At 44.7% G+C, this 21,800-nt stretch overlaps 1 protein-coding gene and 1 long non-coding RNA gene across 2 annotated transcripts in view; both read left to right on the top strand.

Annotated features, from left to right (window-relative positions):
* The first annotated feature begins 9,970 nt into the window (after window positions 1-9,970).
* LOC307220278 overlaps window positions 9,971-21,800 on the top strand; it is a 50,988-nt gene continuing 39,158 nt past the window's right edge. The window contains exon 1 of the long non-coding RNA XR_013840812.1: window positions 9,971-10,015. This is a non-coding gene — a long non-coding RNA (uncharacterized lncRNA). The remainder of the gene's footprint in view (window positions 10,016-21,800) is intronic.
* The window catches only part of LPCAT1 (lysophosphatidylcholine acyltransferase 1), a 44,232-nt gene continuing 33,897 nt past the window's right edge, over window positions 11,466-21,800 (top strand). Inside the window, exon 1 of the mRNA XM_079983979.1 lies at window positions 11,466-11,910. Coding sequence (XP_079840105.1) covers window positions 11,743-11,910 — 168 coding nt within the window. The 5' untranslated portion in view covers window positions 11,466-11,742. The remainder of the gene's footprint in view (window positions 11,911-21,800) is intronic.

Here is a 21,800-nt window from a genome sequence, read left to right as displayed (position 1 = left end):
GTGCCTGCCCTTATATAGACATTTTAAATTCCCTGCCCTAGAGCTCAAGACCACCCTCCATACATCATACATTCATCACAGAAGGGGTGTAACCCAAGACCACCATGCACAAACATCATACCTACATCACAGAAAAGGTGGTCTACAACAGAAATTTGAATGTCAGGTCATCTGATAATGCCTTATCTGATTGCCTTTCCTGGTAGTCTGGCCATTCCTTTGAGATGGTGATTTCCCAATTCCTGAGACAATGGGAAGGTTCCCTCACCCCCTCCCTCCTTGCAGAGAAAACATTTGGTCATTTTGGGAGTTTCAAGATGGTCTTCCTGTGTTGCTCCAGACATGTGGTCCACATATCTATGTATGTGCTTCATTGGTACATTTATGAGCATTTATGATATATATAAGACCTTAATTTTTTTATTTCAGTATGTTTTCATGATGCATGCATTCCTCTGTGTTCTTTCTATGACAAGTACCAATGTGTGTATTCTTCTTTTATGTTCAGTCTTTAATGTCTCCAGTCAGGCTTCTGAGTATAAACTCCGTATTGCATCTGTATAAACTGCCTCTACAATTTTAGCAATTTTGCAGCTTTAGTTTTCTCAGACAAAATGCCCTCAGGGTAATAATATGAGTCACTTGTGAAATGGCATGAGCGAATGGCATTAGCTTAGAAAATAACCTTCTGCTACCAGGAAAGAAGCAACAGGCAATGTTTTCTGGGAATCACAAAATGTGCTGGAAATCGCAAGCTGGGAGAGTGCTGTTGCACTCAGGTTCTTCTTGCAAACTACTCATGAGCCACTATGCTGTTGGCCACTATGAGAACTAGATGGGCCATTGACCTGGTCCAGCAGGGCTCTTCTGATGCCTTCATGGCCAGCATTTCAAAGTCAGATGTGCCTCTTTAGAACTACAAGGAACTGTGCAGGACCTCTGTAAGTGTGTCCTCAGTCTGGAGGGACACCCCAAGATCAACACGGACTCTGTCTTCTGTTTTATAGGATTTAACGTCTATGATATAGGGGGGGGGAATAGGGGTGCTTGGCTTTTGCTGCCCAACTCCCCAAGGGACTGAGTCCACTAAGTCCATGATCGGTCAGAGATGAATGGAGGGACGCAGGATGCAGTGAAAGCAAGGCAGATCTTTATTTTTCTGTTGCAACAGAGTTCCCACCCACCCTAGCAAGAAGGCAAGAGAGATCCCGAACCAAGAAGAAACATCTCTTTTAATGGCTGGCATTTTGGCGGGGAGAAGGAGATCCCCTCTGCAAGCAGTCAGAAATTACATGACACTTAAGGTGGGGTTGCTGTGGCTCAGGCAAGTCAAGGTGTGATATTCCTGGGGATTCAGCAAGTTTCACATAGTTCCAGATACAGTTCACACAAAGAATTAGCATTTGATAAGAGAGTCTCTTAGACTTAGACAATCCAGATGCCCTTCAGACATCCCTCAGTGCAGAGCATCTGGGCAAACAATGACAATTAATACAAAGGAGCTTCGTAGATATAGGAGAGGAATCCCTTCAGGAACTTCCCCTAATTGCTATCTGCCTACCTGTTCTCAGACAAGGGGGGGTTGAGGAGGCAAAGGAAATATTTTAGAGTATTTAGGGGAGCCAAGATGGTTTTTGGATTGCTCTCCTGTACTATTTTAGACATGTGGTCTTTATACTTAGGTATGTGTTTTTACCTTATGCAATTATCAACATTTATTCTATATTTAAGACCTTGCTATGGGTTAAACCACAGAGCCTAGGACTTGCTGATCAGAAGGTCGGGGGTTCGAATCCACGGGACGGGGTGAGCTCCCGTTGCTTGGTCCCTGCTCCTGCCAACCTAGCAGTTTGAAAGCATGTCAAAGTGCAAGTAGATAAATAGGTACCGCTCCAGCGGGAAGGTAAATGGTGTTTCCGTGCGCTGCTCTGGTTCTCCAGAAGCAGCTTAGTCATGCTGGCCACATGACCTGATAGCTGTACGCCGGCTCCCTCGGCCAATAAAGCGAGATGAGCACCGCAACCCCAGAGTCGGCCACGACTGGACCTAATGGTCAGGGGTCCCTTTACCCTTTACCTTAAGACCTTAGAATTCCTATAATATCTACCTACCTGAACATGTGCTGACAGTCTGTGGTCAAGGGTAACAAAGAGTGTGAACGAAGGAGGCTTAAGCAACTGATACCCTAATCACTGGGGGAAAGTGCCTGAGCAGAAGACAGCATCTTTGTGGGACAAGCTAAGGGGTAACGGCTCTGTATCCACCTGAAGTTAAACAAAGACTCTCCTCCTGCAAGAGAGGGGAGTGGTTGTGGTCGGGAGCCAGACTCCGCCTCAAGCAGGGTGCATTAGCCCCCTGCCTCCCACTCACCTGGCTGGCGCCCACGCCCACGGGCAGGCACCCAACCAGGTGCCTGCAAGGGGGCGTGTTTAGCAGCCTAAATTGCTGCGACACCAGCCTTCCGGCCTCACTTTTTGTCGTCCCGTCGCGAGTCACCCATCCTCCACTCCCTTAGAGCTCAGGGTCTCAGTTTTCTTTTGGCCTTGCTATGGACCTTAGGTTGGTCGCCCTGGTTGTCTGGGGGGCCTGGTAGGAATTTTTCCATTTGGCATTAGGCTTTTTGGTTTTTTCGCCTACCTCGTAGCAATCGTCACAACTTTCGTGGTATTGGTGGGTAGGTTAGGCATTGGAATAATGTGTTGTGGTGTGTCGAAGTGCTAGGTGTGGCCATCGCCTATGCCTTCAATTTTGGGTATTCCGTTAAAGGAATCCGGCGGTCGTGTATTCTGTCCGATGCCTGCGTGGCAGGAGGCCATGGCACGACCCTCGGTGACATGAGGGGAGAGCTTATAGTTGGATTAGCATCAACAGGCTCCACCTACTGGTGAATAAACCCCCCTGTTTTAGACTCACCCCTCTCTGAGGGGGTGGAGTAGCTGACGTAATCCAATGCCTAAGCCAATACCTTTTCACTTGCTGTAATCAATAAAGTTGTGGCCTTTTCTTGCCCATTAACCTTATATCACGTGTCCTTGTGTTTTCATTCCACTACGCGGGGATCGGGTCCTTGAACCACAATGACTCTGGTCTCTTTCCTCCTCCTCCTCCTCCTTCAACTCTCCATTTGTAGTCTGGCCATTGAGGAATCAAAGCACCCCTGCAGAGTGTGTGTTAAGGTGTGGGTGGGTGCACTGATTTTCTGAACTGAGTTCAGTAAATGTGGCGGTCTCACCTTTTCCCGCACATAACAGTCTCACTAGGTTTGTTATCATTCTGTTTATATTTTTAAGGTTGGACTTCATGCATAAAATTAAAGGTGCCCTGTTCTCTTTTGCACTTGGTCACCCCAATTGGGCTGTCTAAGACTAGATCAAACCAACCTAATAAATTATTAGAGGAATAGTCGACGTTAGTCATACTCAGATTAGGCCCGTTGAAATAAATTGGTCTGGTATGACTAACATTAGATATATTGAAACCATGAATGTGGAAAAGCTTTTTAATATTCAGATGAATGTGATATATATCCTGTGGGAGGAGAATGTTTGCAGAGCAGAGGAGGAATCTGTTGTTACGGACAGCAGTTTCACCAAGCCAGACATTTACTATACAATTCAAAGCAAGTTAAATGTATTGCTAATGTAATTCAAAGTACAAACCTGTGCCTTACAGACTCCTGTGCCTTACAGACATTGGCTGGAACCACAGGGAGATGAAAAAGGGCAATTGTCAACAATGACTTTTGGAAACAAGGGGCTCCAGGGGCCTTCTTAAAACACCTAATTTGGATCTGTCCAGTTGTTGGCCATTTTGGAGGACAGAAATAATTTCTTCAGTAAATATAGTCCTTAATGCTTTCATTGCAGAGAGGTTAGTAGTCCAACAAACTGAAAGCTGTCCTGGCTTTTGTGGGAATTTCAATTGCTAAATGCATATTTCTCTGCCATTGGAAGTTGTAAACCTGCACCATAATATGATAAATAGGTGGCAAAGATGTAGCTCTTGTGAGACTGAGGAATCCAGATAAATTTAAAAACATAGGTGAGCTTCTGGATCTATAGAGTCCAGGTCATGTTTATAGAATCACTGCTTATTAACACTTGAATGCATGCAGGATTGAGGTACCCATGATTTATTCATTCAAATTATTGAGTAATCAACTTTTAATGTTATTTTTATTAATTTATCAGTGAATAAAATTTAAAAGGAAATTATTTTCTGTCTTTGTTTTCCCTCTTTTATGGAATCTTGACGTAATATTTGGCCCATCTGATATTACCATGACAACTGTGAGTTATTGTTATGTATTATGTACCTGACATTCAGAAGACATCTTAAGGCAGCCCTGTTCAGGGAAGTTTTTAACGTGTGATATTTTACTGTATTTTTGGTTTTTATGTAAGCCGCCCAGAGTGGCTGGGGAGGCCCAGCCAGATGGGCGGGGGTATAAATAATAAATTATTATTATTATTATTATTATTATTATTATTATTATTATTATTATTATTATTAGGTTTGTTGTTTACTTTTAAGACTGGATCTCGGAAGGACCGTGTTTGCAGGAAAGATGGAAAGAGGAGGGTGCTGATGATAGAGGGGAAGGCAGTATGGTGAAATGGAGTATTTCAATTAAATGAATTCTTTTAAAAATAATAATTCCATTCATTAGATTTCTGAAACATTAAGCCGTATATAAATGCTTTTTTTTTTTTTTTTTTACAAATCAATTTTAAAATTGGGACTTGTAGATCTCACGTATCTCCAATGATTTTGGCAGATGAAATCTATATGAGTCCCACACCTGTATTTCTGGTTACTTCTTGGTGACCTTTTAACTGGTTCTCAGATTGTTTCTGATTTCTTCTGGCAAGAATGGGTGCAGCCATATAGATACTGCAGACCTGAGAAGCAAGAACTGCGAAGCTAATAAAATGAGATCAGAATCACCATGCTTTGTTCTTCAGTGATCTATACAGTCTTCCTTATCAGCAGAAAAAAGTCAGACTTATTGAGAACACCTTGGAGCAACAGCAACTAAAGGATATTTAAGTGTGCTAACCACTTTAAGTGTTTACTTTTTCAAATAGCTTTCTTGATTGACTATTAGGACCAAAGAATGAGAGAATCAAGAAGTTTCCAAGTTGACATTTCTTCTCCTTTAATTTACCTGGAAGGGAATTTACTTGATTTGCTGAAGTGTGCTTTCAGAACAGCATTGTCTTCAATGAAATTGTCAGCAGAGGCCCGCTGCAATTTTAGAGGAAAGCATTCATTTTAAGTAACATCACTATGTTTGGGAGGAGGAGACAGTAACAGCCATTCCTCAATATATATTTTATTTTTGGTAGTAATATTTTATTGAAAAGTTTACAATTATAAAGAAAAAAGTGATACAAAGGAAAAAAAGAAGAAAAATACAAAAGGCACAAAAATGTGTAGAGAACACACGCACACAATACGATAAATGCCCTAACCCATACATTCTTTTTAAAGTTTGATTTAACCTTATACATATGTAAAGCCTACTACATTTTGTATAAACCCATTCCAAATATTGTTACATTTATGCAAACAAAGTCTACGTCTGTAAGCAATCCATTCATAAGTTGCGAGCGTTATCACATTGTCAATTTTATTGTGCTATTTTAAGAATGCATGGAACCAGTTTCTATGCCAGTCATGGAAATATCATGAGCAATGGTAAAATTAACAGAAAACAGAATTTTCAGTGAAAATAAGACGATTACTGTGGCTGTCTTTGCTCTGGTGAGTGGGAAGCAACAGCAAAAGTATTCAAATTCACACAGTCATTTGGGTGCCTTATGTACATAAGCAGAATCACTGGGAGGTACATTTGTAGGTTGTTAGTACCACAGTGGTAGTAATACTATTATTTGGTAATAAGCCATGACAAAAAGAATTGGGGCGCCCAGAGTTGAGCCATAAATGTAGCTCTCAATCCCCTGGCCACCAACACCAACATGGAACATACAAGGTAACATAGTTTTCATTTTCAGGCAGCAAAATAACAAAACCGTACAAACTCAGAAAGTGTAACAAAGTAATTTTAGATACTAAACTCAGGCACATATTTTTAGTACCACGTTTGACCCTGTTTCCTGCTTAGTTGGTTTTCTCCTATTCTACAGAAGGAACAAGTCAGCTACTTTTTCGTGGCATTTTGATTGGCTCCAATAAAGCCAACTGTGGACTTTGGAGGGGATTTCCCCCCCGATGCCAACACTAACTACCTTTTGCTTTTTATGTGCTTTGGGGAATACCGGATCCAGACATTCAGAATGCAGTCTACATCCAGAGGAAGATGGTTTCTACATCTGAAGATGGATTTTGTAAATAATGGAGGGTTACATTCCTCTCCAGCCACTAGCATGTGCTACACAACTTGGCTTCTATTGACTCTTTTTTCCACCCACCTACCCTCTTGCTGGGGACACAGGTGGCACTGTGGGTTAAACTACAGAGCCTAGGACTTGCTGATCAGAAGGTTGGCGGTTCAAATCCCTGCGACGCGGTGAGCTCACATTGCTCGGTCCCTGCTCCTGCCAACCTAGCAGTTCGAAAGCACGTCAAAGTGCAAGTAAATAAATAGGTACCGCTCCAGCGGGAAGGTAAACGGCGTTTCCGTGCGCTGCTCTAGTTCACCAGAAGCAGCTTAGTCATGCTGGCTACATGACCTGGAAGCTGTATGCCGGCTCCCAGGCCAATAAAGCGAGATGAGCGCCACAACCTCAGAGTCGGTCATGACTGGACCTAATGGTCAAGGGTCCCTTTACCTTTACCTTACCCTCTTGCTCAGGAGAGGTGCAAAGAGCTCTGTCAGGGAACATCACGGCGGGTAATATAGATGTCTTCTTTCTCATTGATGGCGAACATGCCCACACCATCTTGAGGACCTGTCTCTTTTTTCTGTGGTTAATAGATGTGGCAATCATTTTGTGTTATGCCACACCTTCATGGCAGCTGTATTGGTGACTGGCACCCACAAAGCCTTCTTCCATTGTCCCCAAAAGTTTCCCAACCCCTGCATTAAGGTACAGGGCTGGGCTGGGAAGGTTGGATTGAAATACGCACAGAACTAGTTGTTAGGTCCAGGCACACTCACAATATCTTGGTCAAAGCAACTCAAAACATTGTGTTGAGGATAAAATTGGGGAAATGCAGACATGCCTAAGATTAGACCGTGAATGTCAGAATGTGTAAGTGCCTAACAGCAATGGGAAAAGCAAGATCTAAGGGTAATATGGAAGCCTTTGTACATTCTTTCCATTTTCTATAACCTGTGAGATTTTCAATCGCAGCAGCTCTTCAAATAATCTTTAGCAGAAAGCCATAGAAGAGTGAAGTGGTCATTTGCAATCCCTGTGTTTCTTTCTACTTCTAAAATACTGTATATGCATTGCTTTCCTGCCCGATAGGGCTCCAATGTAGTATACAACTAATACAAAACATGGTACAATATTGATAATAACTATCTGCTACAACAGCGGCAAGAGTCTTGATAGCACAAGGATGGAAGAATGAGGAAACCCCGACAAAAGAACAGTGGCAAGAGAAATTGATGAACTATGCAGAACTGGCGAAACTGACATGCAAACTGTGAGATAAGGACAACTGTGACTTTAAAGAAGAATGGTAACTTTTTACAAATTATTTAAAAAGACAACAAAATGAACTGGACTCCTTGGCAGGTTCTGAATAAACATACACAAATTTATTGAGGGTTAATACAGTAGACAGATAATATTAAGGGTGTATACAATTTTACAATATGCAGAGAATAATAGGAGTTGAGAAATCAGAGAGAGGAGCTGAAGGAAGTCTCGGGGGGGGAGGGAGGGAGGGTTTGTTGGGGAGGTGGGAGGGGGAAATAATGAAGATGATTTGTTTTGATAATTTGTTGTTGAAATTGTTAATATATATTTTTTTAAAAAATATTGATAATAACTATCATTTTCAATAGGCAGTTTTTTTGCTATTCCTATCTACACCATGCTCAAAAATCTCCCTTTGATGTAGGTTTGGGTACAAAGAAGTGTTTCTAGTACACACACAGGGGAGATTTGTCTTTGATTTCTAGCACACCCTGTTCTCTAAGGTAAGTGGTACTTTGCTTCTGGAGTACGGTTCTCACATCCAGAAGAGCGCAGTTTCTGCTTCTCAAGGTTCAAGTGCCATATGTTTCCTTCACCTGTTCTTGAATCATAATTATGATCTGAATGCACAGAAGCAGTTTTCTGACTGTTTGTGTAATAATAATAATAATAATAATAATAATAATAATTTTTATTTATACCCCGCCCTCCCCAGCCAAGGCCGGGCTCAGGGCGGCTAACAAGCAATCATAAAAACAAGCTGAATGAATACAACTTAAAAACAAAATTAAAATACAACATTAAAATATTGAAACATTAAAATATTAAAATGTAGCCTCGTCGCAGGACGAGTAAGGGCACCCTTCCATAATAATTAGATATGGGAAAAGCCTAATAATCTGGCCCTGCACGGTGATATCAGAAGAGCTACTGCCTGACTACCAGTTAAGCTTTAACTTATCCAGTTAATAGGATCTTTGTTTTAAATTACAGTATAATATTTCAAGCTACAGTGTCTTTAAACATGTTAGATAGGCTAGAACAAACTATATACGGGTGGCTAAAACTAAGGTTACATTTTAGAGGTAATCTACACATGCAGAGAAATCACATGGTGTTGAGAGGGACTATAATATCTCAAACTTGTGAGGGATAGATTGAGTGCTGTCCCACAAAACCATCCCTCTTCCAGGGAAAAACTGCCCCCACTCCCGGTTGAATTCCTCTCAGGAACTTGCATGTCATTCCCACGTATGGTATGTGTCAATTCACCCTAAACTAGGATTGCTGTATTTCAAACAGTGAAAATCCAGACAGAAAAGTTGAGCTTTGGGGGCAAAAATGCAAAAAAGAAACAAACTAAAAAACCCCACAATTTTCCAGCTAGTTTTATGGGAAAACAGTAAAAACGGCACTGCCGACATGGGCTGCCATACCCCTGGATTTTCCCAGATATTTGACCGATTTCTGCCCAGACACTGCTGCCGACTGCAGTATTTTGAGTATGTCCAGGAAAATCTGGATGTACGGCAACTGTACCCTAAACTGGGGGAGAGTTACATTTTCTATGTACGCCACCAGAGAACAAGGCATGGTATAAATAAATATATAATATTTATTGCTGGCATCTGCCTGTCTCAGGAGACAATGGAAGAGTGCGCCATTGGGGGTAAAGTCAAACCATTACAGCGCCTGCTGTGGTTGTAGAGACTGATATTGGAGAGACATGTTTTGTTGCAGTTGGGGCAGGTGAAAGCATCCGGTTTCATGGTTACAGCGGTCATTCCTCCTTTGGTGACTGCTGTGGCTACATGACTGTCTGTCTCCCAGCCATCCAGTTGAGGGAACTGCCCGTTAACGGCGCCTGTCTTAATTGAGCTTCAGTTTGTTGACTTTCATTCAGTCCATTACTGAGGCAAGGCATCGATAATTCAAACCTCTTCCTAATTCTAGATTAAGCAATCCAAAGTATCAACCACCACCCTCCTGGGGTTGGCACTCCTATCTCCAATATGAACTGGGAGCAACGGCCACCTCTTTTGGTGCACACTTTTTCAGGAGTAATCCCAATTTAAATATAAGCTAATTTACCTATCCATTATTAAGGAAATCAGCCCTGAGTGCTCACTGGAAGGACAGATCCTGAAGCTGAGGCTCCAATACTTTGGCCACCTCATGAGAAGACTCCCTGGAAAAGACCCTGATGTTGGGAAAGATGGAGGGCACAAGGAGAAGGGGACAACAGAGGACGAGATGGTTGAACAGTGTTCTTGAAGCTACCAGCATGAGTTTGACCAAACTGCGGGAGGCAGTGGAAGACAGGAGTGCCTGGTGTGATCTGGTCCATGGGGTCAAGAAGAGTCAGACACGACTAAATGACTAAACAACAACAAATTTATACTGTGGGTTAAACCACAGAGCCTAGGACGTGCCAATCAGAAGGTCAGCGGTTCGAATCCCCACGACGGGGTGAGCTCCAGTTGCTCGGTCCCTGCTCCTGCCACCTAGCAGTTCTAAACCACATCAAAGTGCAAGTAGATAAATAGGTACCACTCCGGCAGAAAGGTAAACAGCGTTTCCATGCGCTGCTCTGGTGCGCCAGAAGCAGCTTAGTCATGCTGGCCACATGACCCGGAAGCTGTACGCCAGCTCCCTCGCCCAGTAAAGCGAGATGAGCGCCGCAACCCCAGAGTCGTCCTTTTGTTGTTGTTGTTGTTTAGTCGTTTATTCGTGTCCGACTCTTCATGACCCCATGGACCAGAGCACGCCAGGCACTCCTGTCTTCCACTGCCTCCCGCAGTTTGGTCAAACTCATGCTGGTAGCTTCGAGAACACTGTCCAACCATCTCGTCCTCTGCCGTCCCCTTCTCCTTGTGCCCCCCATCTTTCCCAACATCAGGGTCTTTTCCAGGGAGTCTTCTCTTCTCATGAGGTGGCCAAAGTATTGGAGCCTCAGCTTCAGGATCTGTCCTTCCAGTGAGCACTCAGGGCTGATTTCCTTCAGAATGGATAGGTTTGATCTTCTTGCAGTCTATGGGACTCTCAAGAGTCTCCTTACCTTTACCTAATTTACTTGTGGGTAACTAGCTCTGGATTGTGAGCAAATTGCAGGGCCTTTTTTTTGTTTTGGCCACCAGTTGCTGTTTTGACCACCATTTTCATTCCAATTCCACTGAATCCCATCCCTTTGCACGGAGAAGCCAAGGTTTGGGCGAAATCGACACAGAGAGTGGGTGAAGCACCGCTCTGCAAGGTTCACAAGTTCACTGACTCCTGCTCGCAATCCTAACAAAGGTCATAAATGCCAAGTTGGTTGGGCAAAACAAAATAAAAGAAAAAAATTCCTTCCAGTAGCACCTTAAAGACCAACTAAGTTAGTTCTAGGTATGAGCTTTCGTGTGCATGCACACTTCTTCAGATACACCGCAGTGTGCATGCGCACGAAAGCTCATACCTAGAACTAACTTAGTTGGTCTTTAAGGTGCTACTGGAAGGAATTTTTTTTCTTTTCTTTTGTTTTGACTATGGCAGACCAACACGGCTACCTATCTCTAAGTTGGTTGGGGTTACAGTATTCCAAGCAGGTGGCCTTCCTGGGGGAGAGGGAAACCGAGCGCCCAGAGGTCGCCTCACAGCAGCCCACTGGGCCCCGCCGTGGCCTTGCCTTCCCGCGCCCACTCGCCCCTCAGAGTCTCCAAGCGGCGGCGCCGGGGGCTTCCCGCCCTCCGCCCCCATCACTGCGCCCAGGACGCATGCGCGCTCCGGAGGGCGGGGCTGTAGCCGGGAGCTCGGCGCGGCAGCAGCGGCAACAGCAGCGTCTGACACAGCCGCGCATCCGCCTCCTTCCCTCCCTGCCGGCTCAGGGAGACCAAGCGGCCGAGCGCTGCTCCGACACCCTCGCCAGCCCCGGCCCGGCTCGGCCTAGTTGATTAACCGCAGCGCCGAAATTGCCTACCTCTCGCTCCCGGCTCCTTGCTTCAGAGGAGAGGAATTTCCCTCAGCTTCACTTCATCCCTTCCTTCCTTCCTCCTTCCTCCTCATCTCCCCGTTATCCCCTCCCTCCCTCCCTCTTCTGACCCAGCGCGCCCATTTTCTCGCTCGGCTTTTCCTCCATTCGCATCCCTCAACCATGAGGCTGAAGGGCCGGGGATGCTGCGCCCCGGGCGGAGGCAACGGAGGAGGCGGCGGCGGCGGGGAGGAGGAGAAGCAGCCACAGCAGCCGCCCGGGCCGGCCCCTCCGCCGGTGCGGAGCCCCTTCGCGCACCACCTGCGCTTCAGCGCCCTGCAGAAAGCCAAGGTGGGTGTGCGCGCGCTAAGCGGGGCATGTCTTCTTGTCTGGAGGCGAAAGGGGCGAAGGAAACCGCCGCCCGTAGACATAGATAGGGGAGTGTGTGTGTGTGTGTGTGTGCGCGCGCGCGCGCGCGGCTTTTCCTCTCCACCACCCCCCCCCCCCAAAAAAAGCATGTGTGTGTGTGTATATCTGCTCCCGCGCGCGCCCGCGACCCGCTCGTGTGTGCGCGAGACGCACGCGACGAGGGGGGTTGTATTGCACAACGCGTGGAGACGCCGAGTTGCGCGCCCGGCGGAGGGGAAGGAAGGAGGGACTCGCGCTCTTGCGCGCGACGCTGCAACCAAATCGCACCAATTCTAGTCTCCTAACCGCTAACGCAGATGGTCTGGAAGTCGTCCTCCTCTCCATCATCAGGCGTGCGCCTCTAAGGAGGCCTTTCCTTCACCTCTCCGCTTTCTTTCAGCCTCTTACCATCTTCCTGATGCTTCTCAGTACAACAGGTGCCTAATGCACCGAGGCCTGATTTTTTTATTTTTATTTTTTGGCCTGGCCTCCCTGGCAGAGCCAAAAGATTGCAGTGAACTGGCACCCTGAACTCTCTCAGGCATACCTAGCAAGGATGGATCTAGGGTAACGAGACCGGTTCAGTTGCACTGGACAGCGGAGCTTGTGAGGCGCCACAGCAGTTGCCACAACTATGAAGTCCAACAGAAGGGGCGCACGTCGGATTATGGTATCACATGGGGCATCACTGATGTTTGAGGCACTAAGGTCCGCCACTGTACGTAGTGCCCCTTGAACCCTTGGCAAGGAGCTGTATTGGCACACACATATGAGGCGGTCACTTTACCACAATAGCCGTATTAGAAATTACTACGTTTTACAACTACTCCAAGTGTCCGTAGTGAGGGCGGCGAGGCGAGGAGGAAGGGTGAAAAAAAATTTGCACGCCTTTGTGTGAGAAAGATGGGAAGCTTCTGTGTTCGATGACGCCATGACAGCAGCGGCACATCACCACAAACATATACAGCAGTACCTCTGGCTATGTACTTAATTCGTTCTGGAGGTCCGTTCTTGACCTGAAACTGTTCTTAACCTGAAGCACCACTTTAGCTAATGGGGCCTCCCGCTGCTGCCACACCGCCACTGCGCAATTTCTGTTCTCATCCTGAAGCAAAGTTCTTAACCCGAGGTACTGTTTCTGGGTTAGTGGAGTCTGTAACCTGAAGCGTATGTAACCCGAGGTACCACTGTACTGCACATTGTACGCTCCATAGCGTGGCAGGTGATTTCTGCAGCCCCCCCTGGGCCTGGGTCCCAGTGGGACCGGTTTCGCCAACCCCTAGGTACACTTCTGCCCCCTCTATATGCCAGTGCTTCCCATGGCCTTTTCCCAAGGAAGAGCTGGTAGGAAGTGCCTTAAGTTGTGGCTACTTCTTGAAGGTACTCAGAGTGCTTTCTTCCAGTGGCATCCAACCCTTCCTTGTCTGCCTTAATTGGTCTGGAGTGGGAAAGACAGATGGGAAGTTTGCCTGTGTGGCTAGGCAATTCAGGCACCTTGGGCAGTGCGGCTGCTGGTGCCAAATAAAACCCAGACTCCCTCCAAACTTTGGAGCTGAAGAGGTGGGGCAGGGATTGGCATGCAGTTACTAAGACAGTTGCCCACCTTGCCCACAGATTGGCTGCTCACAGTCTCCACAGGACATCACCATGCTTTGTCATAGTGAATGTGGCAAGTGGGAATTGCTGGAGCCTGCTAAAGCCCACTCCTAACCAAGGTTCTCAGAAATAAGGCTCATTCATTTTCAGCACAGCTGATTTGTAAGCATGCTTAGAATTGCAAAGTAGTCCAAAAGCAATCCTGGAGTTGGGACTCAAGAGAGGCTCTGGTGTTCTTCACACCTCCTATTCCTTATTTGTATGATGAGAAAGACCATCTCATGTCTTCTCATTTTTGTCAAGGAAATAAACAACTACCTGCCTTTTAGAAGACATCTGAAGGCAGCCCTGTTCAGGGAAGTTTTTAATGTTTGAAGTTTTATTCTGTTTTTAGTCCTCTGTTGGGAGCTGCCCTGAGTGGCTGGGGAAACCCAGCCAGGTGGGCAGGGTATAAATAGTGTTGTTGTTGTTCTTTGTAATAGTATTAGTGTCCAGCCCCAGCCTCACTTTAGTGCCCTTAATTTTCCTGCACTGTCCAAGAACAGAGACATGAGGTTTGATAAATTCTCCTCTTTTTATTGAGGTGCCCATATCAGAATCTTCCCTGGGCCATATATAGCTTTAAAATGAAACATGATATCTAGCCACCATAAATCATAGTCATATCTGATCTTAAAAGTTTTTGTTACATTGGAACAAATTGGCCTCATTTAGATTCTAGTCCTCTGTCCGTAATACCTAGCACTAAATGTTCATAGAATGTCCAAAATGAGCACAGGAGAAGTTATGGTATTCTACTGTGCCAGAACAATAGTAGAATACCAGTGCTGAAAATAATTGCCCCGTAAGGATAGCCCCCAAACTTACTTTTTCTCACCTCATGGGACCAATATTTTGGCAGTCCTCAGCTGCTAGGCATCTCAAGGACTTGTTGGCATGGGGTTCCTCACCCCTCTTCTAATCAATGTTTGTGCTATGCACACTGATTCCCACTTTCTGCAAGCCAGTTGTGACTGCTGTTTCGACCCATACTCCACTTGCAGAAAGAACAGCAAAGTCCATACAGTTATACTATGCAAATTTTCCTGCAACCTGGTACTTTTTCTTAGGCACTGTTCCCCACACTTCCAGATGAATGATGAAAAAGAAGTGAACATGGAGAGGAAAGAATTGTCCAGTATCACTTCATTCGTAGCTTCTGGCATTTGCCTTCCTCTGACCAGAGGATGCACTTTTAAACTTTGGTAGTATGTTGCATCAGGCATTTTTCATAATCATGTCTAACTATGTTTTAAACACACACACACAGACAGCGCAACCACTTTTTTGGAAATAACCATGAATGACACCTGGAAAGCACTATATAGACTTATTTTTTTATCTCTTGTGGCAGTGAATTTTGTACAGTAACGTTGTATTGCATGAAAATGTAACTTCCCCCCATCTTAACCTGCTTTAAATTTCCATAAGTATTCCTTAGTTTATTGTCGGATGGAGAAAACTTGAGCAATAGCCCTGTATTCACATTTTCCTTGATTCTTGGCTATACTTCTTTCATTAGTGCTTTTTTCCATTGATTTTTTTTTTTTAAAGCTTGCTTGAAAGATACGAAATCTTATCTTTCTGTGTGCCCTTTTCTAATTCTGCTGGAAGGCAACAAGAATTACACATGAAATTAAAAGGTTTGTCACCAGTAGGAATTGCTCTGACAACTTCTCATGTGGGCTAGGAAAGAGGTGACTAACCTGTGTCCCTCCATATATTGCTAGGCTCAGGCTCCCATCAGCTCCAGCCAGCTTGCATGGTCAGGCATAGGGGGAATTGTAGTTCTGCAACATCTGGAAGGCCAGAGATTAGTCACTCCTGAACTAGGGCAAGAAGAGGGTGGCAATTAGCAGACTAAGTCACAACATAAATGAGTGAAGCCTCTCCACCCCCATCCCACACATGTGCTGGAGGGCTGGGCCATGGGTGCAAGCAGCAACAAAAATATCTGGCTAATAAGCCAGGTAAAAACTTATAGACCTCTGTGAATGCCCCAGTTTTGGTTTCAGACAGGCATCCAGTTGGCCACCATGAAACCAACAGGCTGTTCTTATGTTCTTATAGAACCACTATCTTTTCTGTATTACACCATAATCCACGCTAGAGAAGTGTAAGTAGAACTCTACTCATATAGCAGTGCCTTCTCCCGTCTCCACCTCTACTGTAGCCTTCTGAGCCCGCTGAAAAGCTGCTCTTGAGGGTTAGGGGCACTCTCCCAAAATTCATGCAATGATGAGACCACAGGGGCAAGTGGAAATCAGGATCCCATCTTCTGCCCCCTTCTCAGTTGCCTAACCAATGTTTAAGAATGATGCGTTTTGCAAACTATTGTTTAATGTGTATAATGTTTTTTAAACCACCCTGTCTTCAACTGAATTGATTGCCTGTTTGTAGAACAGGAATTCTCAGAATATCTATAGAGGCAGGATGCATTGATATAAACCACTAAGAAGAAGCATGGTTTAAACCAGGTTTCCCATTGCAACTTCATGTGGTTTCTAAAATACTAATTGGTTAATAGATTTTGGTTGGCATCCGTCTGTCTCAGGAGATAATGGAGGAGTGCATCATTGATATTAAAGCACATTTATGTACCACTCCACAAAGTGTTTTTATTATCTGGGAATGTATGTTTTGTATATGTGCGCACACACAAGCAAACGTGGGGCCAGTTTTCTTGCAGCTGCCATAGTCTGAAACAAGCAGTGTAGTGGTGCATGCTGCTCAGTCAAGCCCACTTGGCTGTTCAGTTTCTAGAGCTGGGAAGCTGGTTTAGTATTACAAACTGGAACGTGTCCAGAGGAGGGCAACCAAAATGGTCAAAGGCCTGGAAACGATGCCTTATGAGGAACGGCTAAGGGAGCTGGGCATGTTTAGCCTGGGGAAGAGGAGGTTAAGGGGTGATATGATAGCCATGTTCAAATATATAAAAGGATGTCACATAGAGGAGGGAGAAAGGTTGTTTTCTGCTGCTCCAGAGAAGAAGACATGGAGCAATGGCTCCAAACTACAAGAAAGAAGATTCCACCTAAACATTAGGAAGAACTTCCTGACAGTAAGAGCTGTTCGACAGTGGAATTTGCTGCCAAGGAGTGTGGTGGAGTCTCCTTCTTTGGAGGTCTTTAAGCAGAGGCTTGACAACCATATGTCAGGAGTGCTCTGATGGTGTTTCCTGCTTGGCAGGGGGTTGGACTCGATGGCCCTTGTGGTCTCTTCCAACTCTATGATTCTATGATTCTGCATACAAACTAGCGTTCATGGTTTGTTCCTCTCAAGCAAACCATGAGTAGAGAATCCAGGGTCTAGAAGACAACTTTAAACCATGTTTTTACATTCTGACTTCCTTGGAAGCTATTAACCAGTTTCCCAGTTCAATATAAGCTATGGTTGACTTCTCCCACACTCATTCAAAGTGCACAAAGGTTGTGCACACATTTTATTAAGTCAAGGTTTGATCAAATTCAAACACGATCTCTCCTTACCTAATAGCTACCACCAGCCAAATCCTACCATGGCTTGGCGAGGGTATAGAAGAGAGAGGTTGAGGTGGAGCTGGACACAGGTTCATTGATGGAAGCTAGTGGCCAAGGCATAGAGAAAGTTACTGTAGATTAGACTCAGATTAAGAGGTATGGTCAATGGAACTAGTCTAGATATGAACCTTCTTTGTGTTGATGTAATAAGAATGCATCAGATGGATGGCTATCTCAGATTTCTGTACAGTACTACATTTGCCAAATCTTATTCATCTTAAAAGATCTATTTGTGTTCCCATGGCTGAATCACTTTGGTTCATAGTCATCTTGTGACCAAGACCCAAGTACCATGTTTCTCATCTGTGGTTTCCAGCTGATGAATCCTCAGCAGACAGGAAAAGTAATCATTACCAGCTTCCAAATGCACGTTGGCATCGCTTAAGGGGCATTATCCAGCAACAGTTAAGTATTCCTAAAACCTATACATTATAGTGGAATAGTTGACCTCCTTAATTTTAGGTGGAGTGTACTTGGAAGTTTCCATCTTAGCTTCATTGCTGCACCCTATACACCTATACACATAATGGGTCGGCGGTTCGAATCCCCTCAACGGGGTGAGCTCCCGTTGCTCAGTCCCTGTTCCTGCCAACCTAGCAGTTCAAAAGCACGTCAAAGTGCAAGTAGATAAATAGGGACCGCTCCGGCGGGAAGGTGAACGGCGTTTCCGTGTGCTTTTCTGGTTCGCCAGAAGCGGCTTAGTCATGCTGGCCACATGACCCGGAAGCTGTACGCTGGCTCCCTTGGCCAATAAAGCGAGATGAGCGCCGCAACCCCAGAGTCGGTCACGACTGGACCTAATGGTCAGGGGTTCCTTTACCTTTACCTTTATACACATAATGGTTGGCAATGCTCACAACCTTCTGGTGCACTAACTGGTACCTGTTGGTTTCTGGAATTCTTGCAAAGAATGCTAGATAGCTAGATCTAGGGTCATCCTGTGTGCTTAAGCAAGACTCTACTCCTTCTCATCAAACATGATTCATTACGCCTTAGCTAATAAGAGATCCCAAGCAGGCTGCCTTGATTTGTAAATTTAGAATGCATTAGTGGACGGTGTGCAGTCTAGTGCAGGAAAAAAACAAATCACACATTACTGAAATCCGTTCACCCCTATTGTAAAACTTCAGCCACTAATCCTCCATATTTCTGAAAAATACTGAATATAATGGATCCTAAAACTTGTGCTTGGAAGAGTATTTGTTAAGTCATTTATGTGGGTTATGATTTTTAAAAAAGAGATTTTCCTATCACAATAGTCGCTCCCTCAAATAGTGTGTTCAGCTGCTGAGTGCTGACAAAATGGAGCCAACAGAGGGACGCTGAGAAACAAAAGGAAAGTATTAGGGGGACCGGAAAGTATCAAGAAATAACAACAAACAGAGCAAACTTTTGAAACAGCAGAGTATGGGGCAACCCTCCACCCACTATAAGCCCAATAAGCAGATACTACGTCTCAGATTTTGTTATATTTTGCCTTTTGTATTGATAGCTTCATTTTTATGTACAGCACTCAGGATTCACACTTTGAATGAACATGCGCTTCATAAATTTTCTAAATAAATAAAATGAAAATTAAAAACTGGGAAAGGGCTGCCTGCATCCCTTAACAGGTGGGAGGTGAGAATACATTGCATGTTACATTGCAGAGGCACTACTTCTCCCCATATACCTCTGCAGTGTAACATGCAGTGGATTCTCACCTCCCACCTGGACCTCAATGAGGGTTTGAGATCCGTCAGCTGCCCTCACCTGGTTTAGCTGGCCAGTCAAAGCTGTTCCCATGGTGTGGCCGCTGTCGCATGCTGACAGCTTCCAGGAGCCAGAGGTGAGAGCCGAGTGCAGGGTGAGGAACAAAGGTGGTCTCCTTCTGGGGTGGTTTGTCCAGGACCTCCATACACACTGTCTAGGCTTGTGCCCCAAGTAGGTCGCTAATGCAGCGGTTTGACTTCACCCGCAGAGGAGCACTCCATTGTCTCTGAGACAGACGGATGGCAGCAATACATTGCAGCACTTTGTTGCAAGTTCCACTTGTTCCCTCTTATGGCCAACTAAACCAGTTCATGAGCCCACCCCCCACCCCAAAAAAATCAGGTAGTGTTTTTTTTAACATACTCCTTAGATCTGTAATGGGGTGCTTCTAAGCATCACGGTGCCCTCAGATATGCCCCTTGGCCAAGACCTACTGCCCCTCCCCGTTCTTTTAAAATGAGTTTTCCTGGTTTCTTTTACCATGGGTGCTGCTGAGCTGGCTGGAAAAGAAAGTGCAGGCACTCGTCCACATCCATCGTCTTAACTTCTTTTCTTCCAGAATGCCCCATGTTGGGTCCTAGGTTGGGATGCCTTGCTGCCATTTTTGTTCGTTTTGTAGCAGTTGTTGGCGTTATTATTTTCTTCTTCTTCTTTCCTTTTTTGTGGGTTTGCCTACTTTATTTTTTGAGAGGGAATACATTTCAGCTGCTTTTTCTTTTGCTTGTTTGGAAGACACTTTGCCTGGTTTTTTTTTGTAGGGGAGGGTGGCTCACTTGCCCTTTTTTGACAGTATTTTGTATGTTCTTGGAGTGTAGATGTGTTGCCTGTTTTGGGGGTCTGAGTTTCACCCAGTTGTTTCCTGTTAAATGGGTATCTTGTGGTGCCCATTGCAGTTTCTTAGATTCCCATACACACTCCCAGGTGCAAAATTGACATAGGAGTTCATATATGCATGTAAATTAAAAGAGAAATATATTTGTTTCTCTACTGCCAAATCATAAAATGACCATGGTGGTGTTCAATAGAAGCATTAAAACATTACAAAATCCAGAACAAATGGTTAAGGCTGGATCAAATTAATTCTCTGAAAATACTTGTTGAAACAGAAACCTTTTCAGCAGGTGACAAAATATCAAAATTCTTTCTTAATTCATTAGAAGCAGTGTTCCAAAGTGCAAGTGCCACTATGCTAAAAGCAAGCATTCCCAACCTTCGGCCCTTCAGATGTTTTGAACTACAATTCCCATCATCCCTGACCACTAGTCCTGTTAGCTAGGGATCATGGGAGTTGTAGGTCAAAACATCTGGAGGGCCACAGGTTGGGGGTGCCCATCTAAAAGCCTTAGTTTGCATAGAGACCAAAGAATTATGTGATAACTGTGGAGCAGTTAGGAGGGTTTCTCTGGGTGATCAGTGATCTGGCCAGTGTATAAGGAACAAAGTGGTTCTTCAGGTAACCTGGTCCTAGGTCATTTAAAACCTAACAGTAATATCTTGAACTTAGCTCAGCAATGTATTGGCAGCCAGTGCAATGCAATATGTCTCTATTTCCCAGTTCTCAGATCATTTCTCATAACAGCCTCATATGTGAAGAACTCAGTTTCCCCATATATTTTCTTCTCAGAGGCACACTCAATTGGCATTTATTGGTGCATGTAAAACAAGATCAAAGTATGTTGGTGTTCTGCCTACTTCTTTTCAGTTTTCCCTTTGTACTAGTAGTGGTGAATATCTCTTCCCAGTGCAGGTAATAATTTTTATCATGAAGTATTTGAATCCTAAACTGATTAATCTGGCATTTATTTTGCCCAGAGAGCCAGCTGCCATTTTCAAAGTTATCCAATTAGTCTTGGCACCTTCTACATGTGATGAACCCATGCTGCAGTACAGTCTGTTTGTAATTTCCTGCCACATCATTAATTAATCTTTTCTCTGATATCCATTCCAGGGCCTTGCATACTACCAAAGTTAGCTCAATTGGCCTCTGATCATTTGAATTGGTTCTGTTTTTGTTTTTGTATGAGATTAAAGGTACAGTGTTAGACATTTCTTATTTCGTAAGGTACCGTTGCTGACTTCTCTGAGAACCTGACTTTATGGGCAGGGTCATAATAAAATGTTTCATTCTTTGGTTCCTCCCTCATAAGATGGGCTTTGCCAAGCAGGAAACAGGATATGGCCAATTTCCTTCGGTGTCAAAAGCACAAATAACATTTCTTACCCTTGCCTCTGCTGCATGGTCTCAGTAGATCCAATCTAGGTTATGGCCGTGGTTTCAACATTTAAGAACAGCCCTGCTCAACAAAATTTAATCTACTCTAGCATCTGTTTCCAACAGTGGCCATCCAGACAATGTAAGAACACATGCATCCTCTTCTATAGTAGCATCATAGAGGATCAAGCGCACAGAGCCAAGGGGTGTTGGCACCTTCCTGCACAGTCAACCTTGCTCTTAGCCATTACAGTGGTGCCCTGCAAGACGAACGCCTCGCAAGACGGAAAACTTGCTAGACGAAAGGGTTTTCCATTTTGGAGGTGCTTCGCAAAACAAATTTCCTATGGGCTTGCTTCGCAAGATGAAAATGTCTTGTGAGTTCCTGCGGTTTTTTTCCCCTCCCCCCCCTTTTTCTAAGCTGCTAAGCCGCTTATCCGATAAGCCGCTAAAAGCCGCTAAACCGCTAATAGCGCTAATCCGCTAAGCCGTCAATGGGCTTGCTTCGCAAGACGAAAAAAAACGCTAGACGAAGAGACTCGCGGAACGGATTCTTTTCGTCTTGCGAGGCACCACTGTATTGGATGGCTGTGCTTTGGAAGGACCCCTGTTGAGTGGTGCAAAAGTCTTGTCCAAGGGGAGAAAAGCTTGCTTGAATGAGGTAAGAAGGGAAAGGGTGAGGGTGCTCTTCGTGA

Source organism: Podarcis cretensis (genome assembly GCF_951804945.1).
Source record: "Podarcis cretensis genome assembly, chromosome: 7".
Lineage (NCBI taxonomy): Eukaryota > Metazoa > Chordata > Lepidosauria > Squamata > Lacertidae > Podarcis > Podarcis cretensis.
Note: the sequence above shows the minus strand (reverse complement) of the source record. Positions and strands in the feature narration are given on the sequence as shown.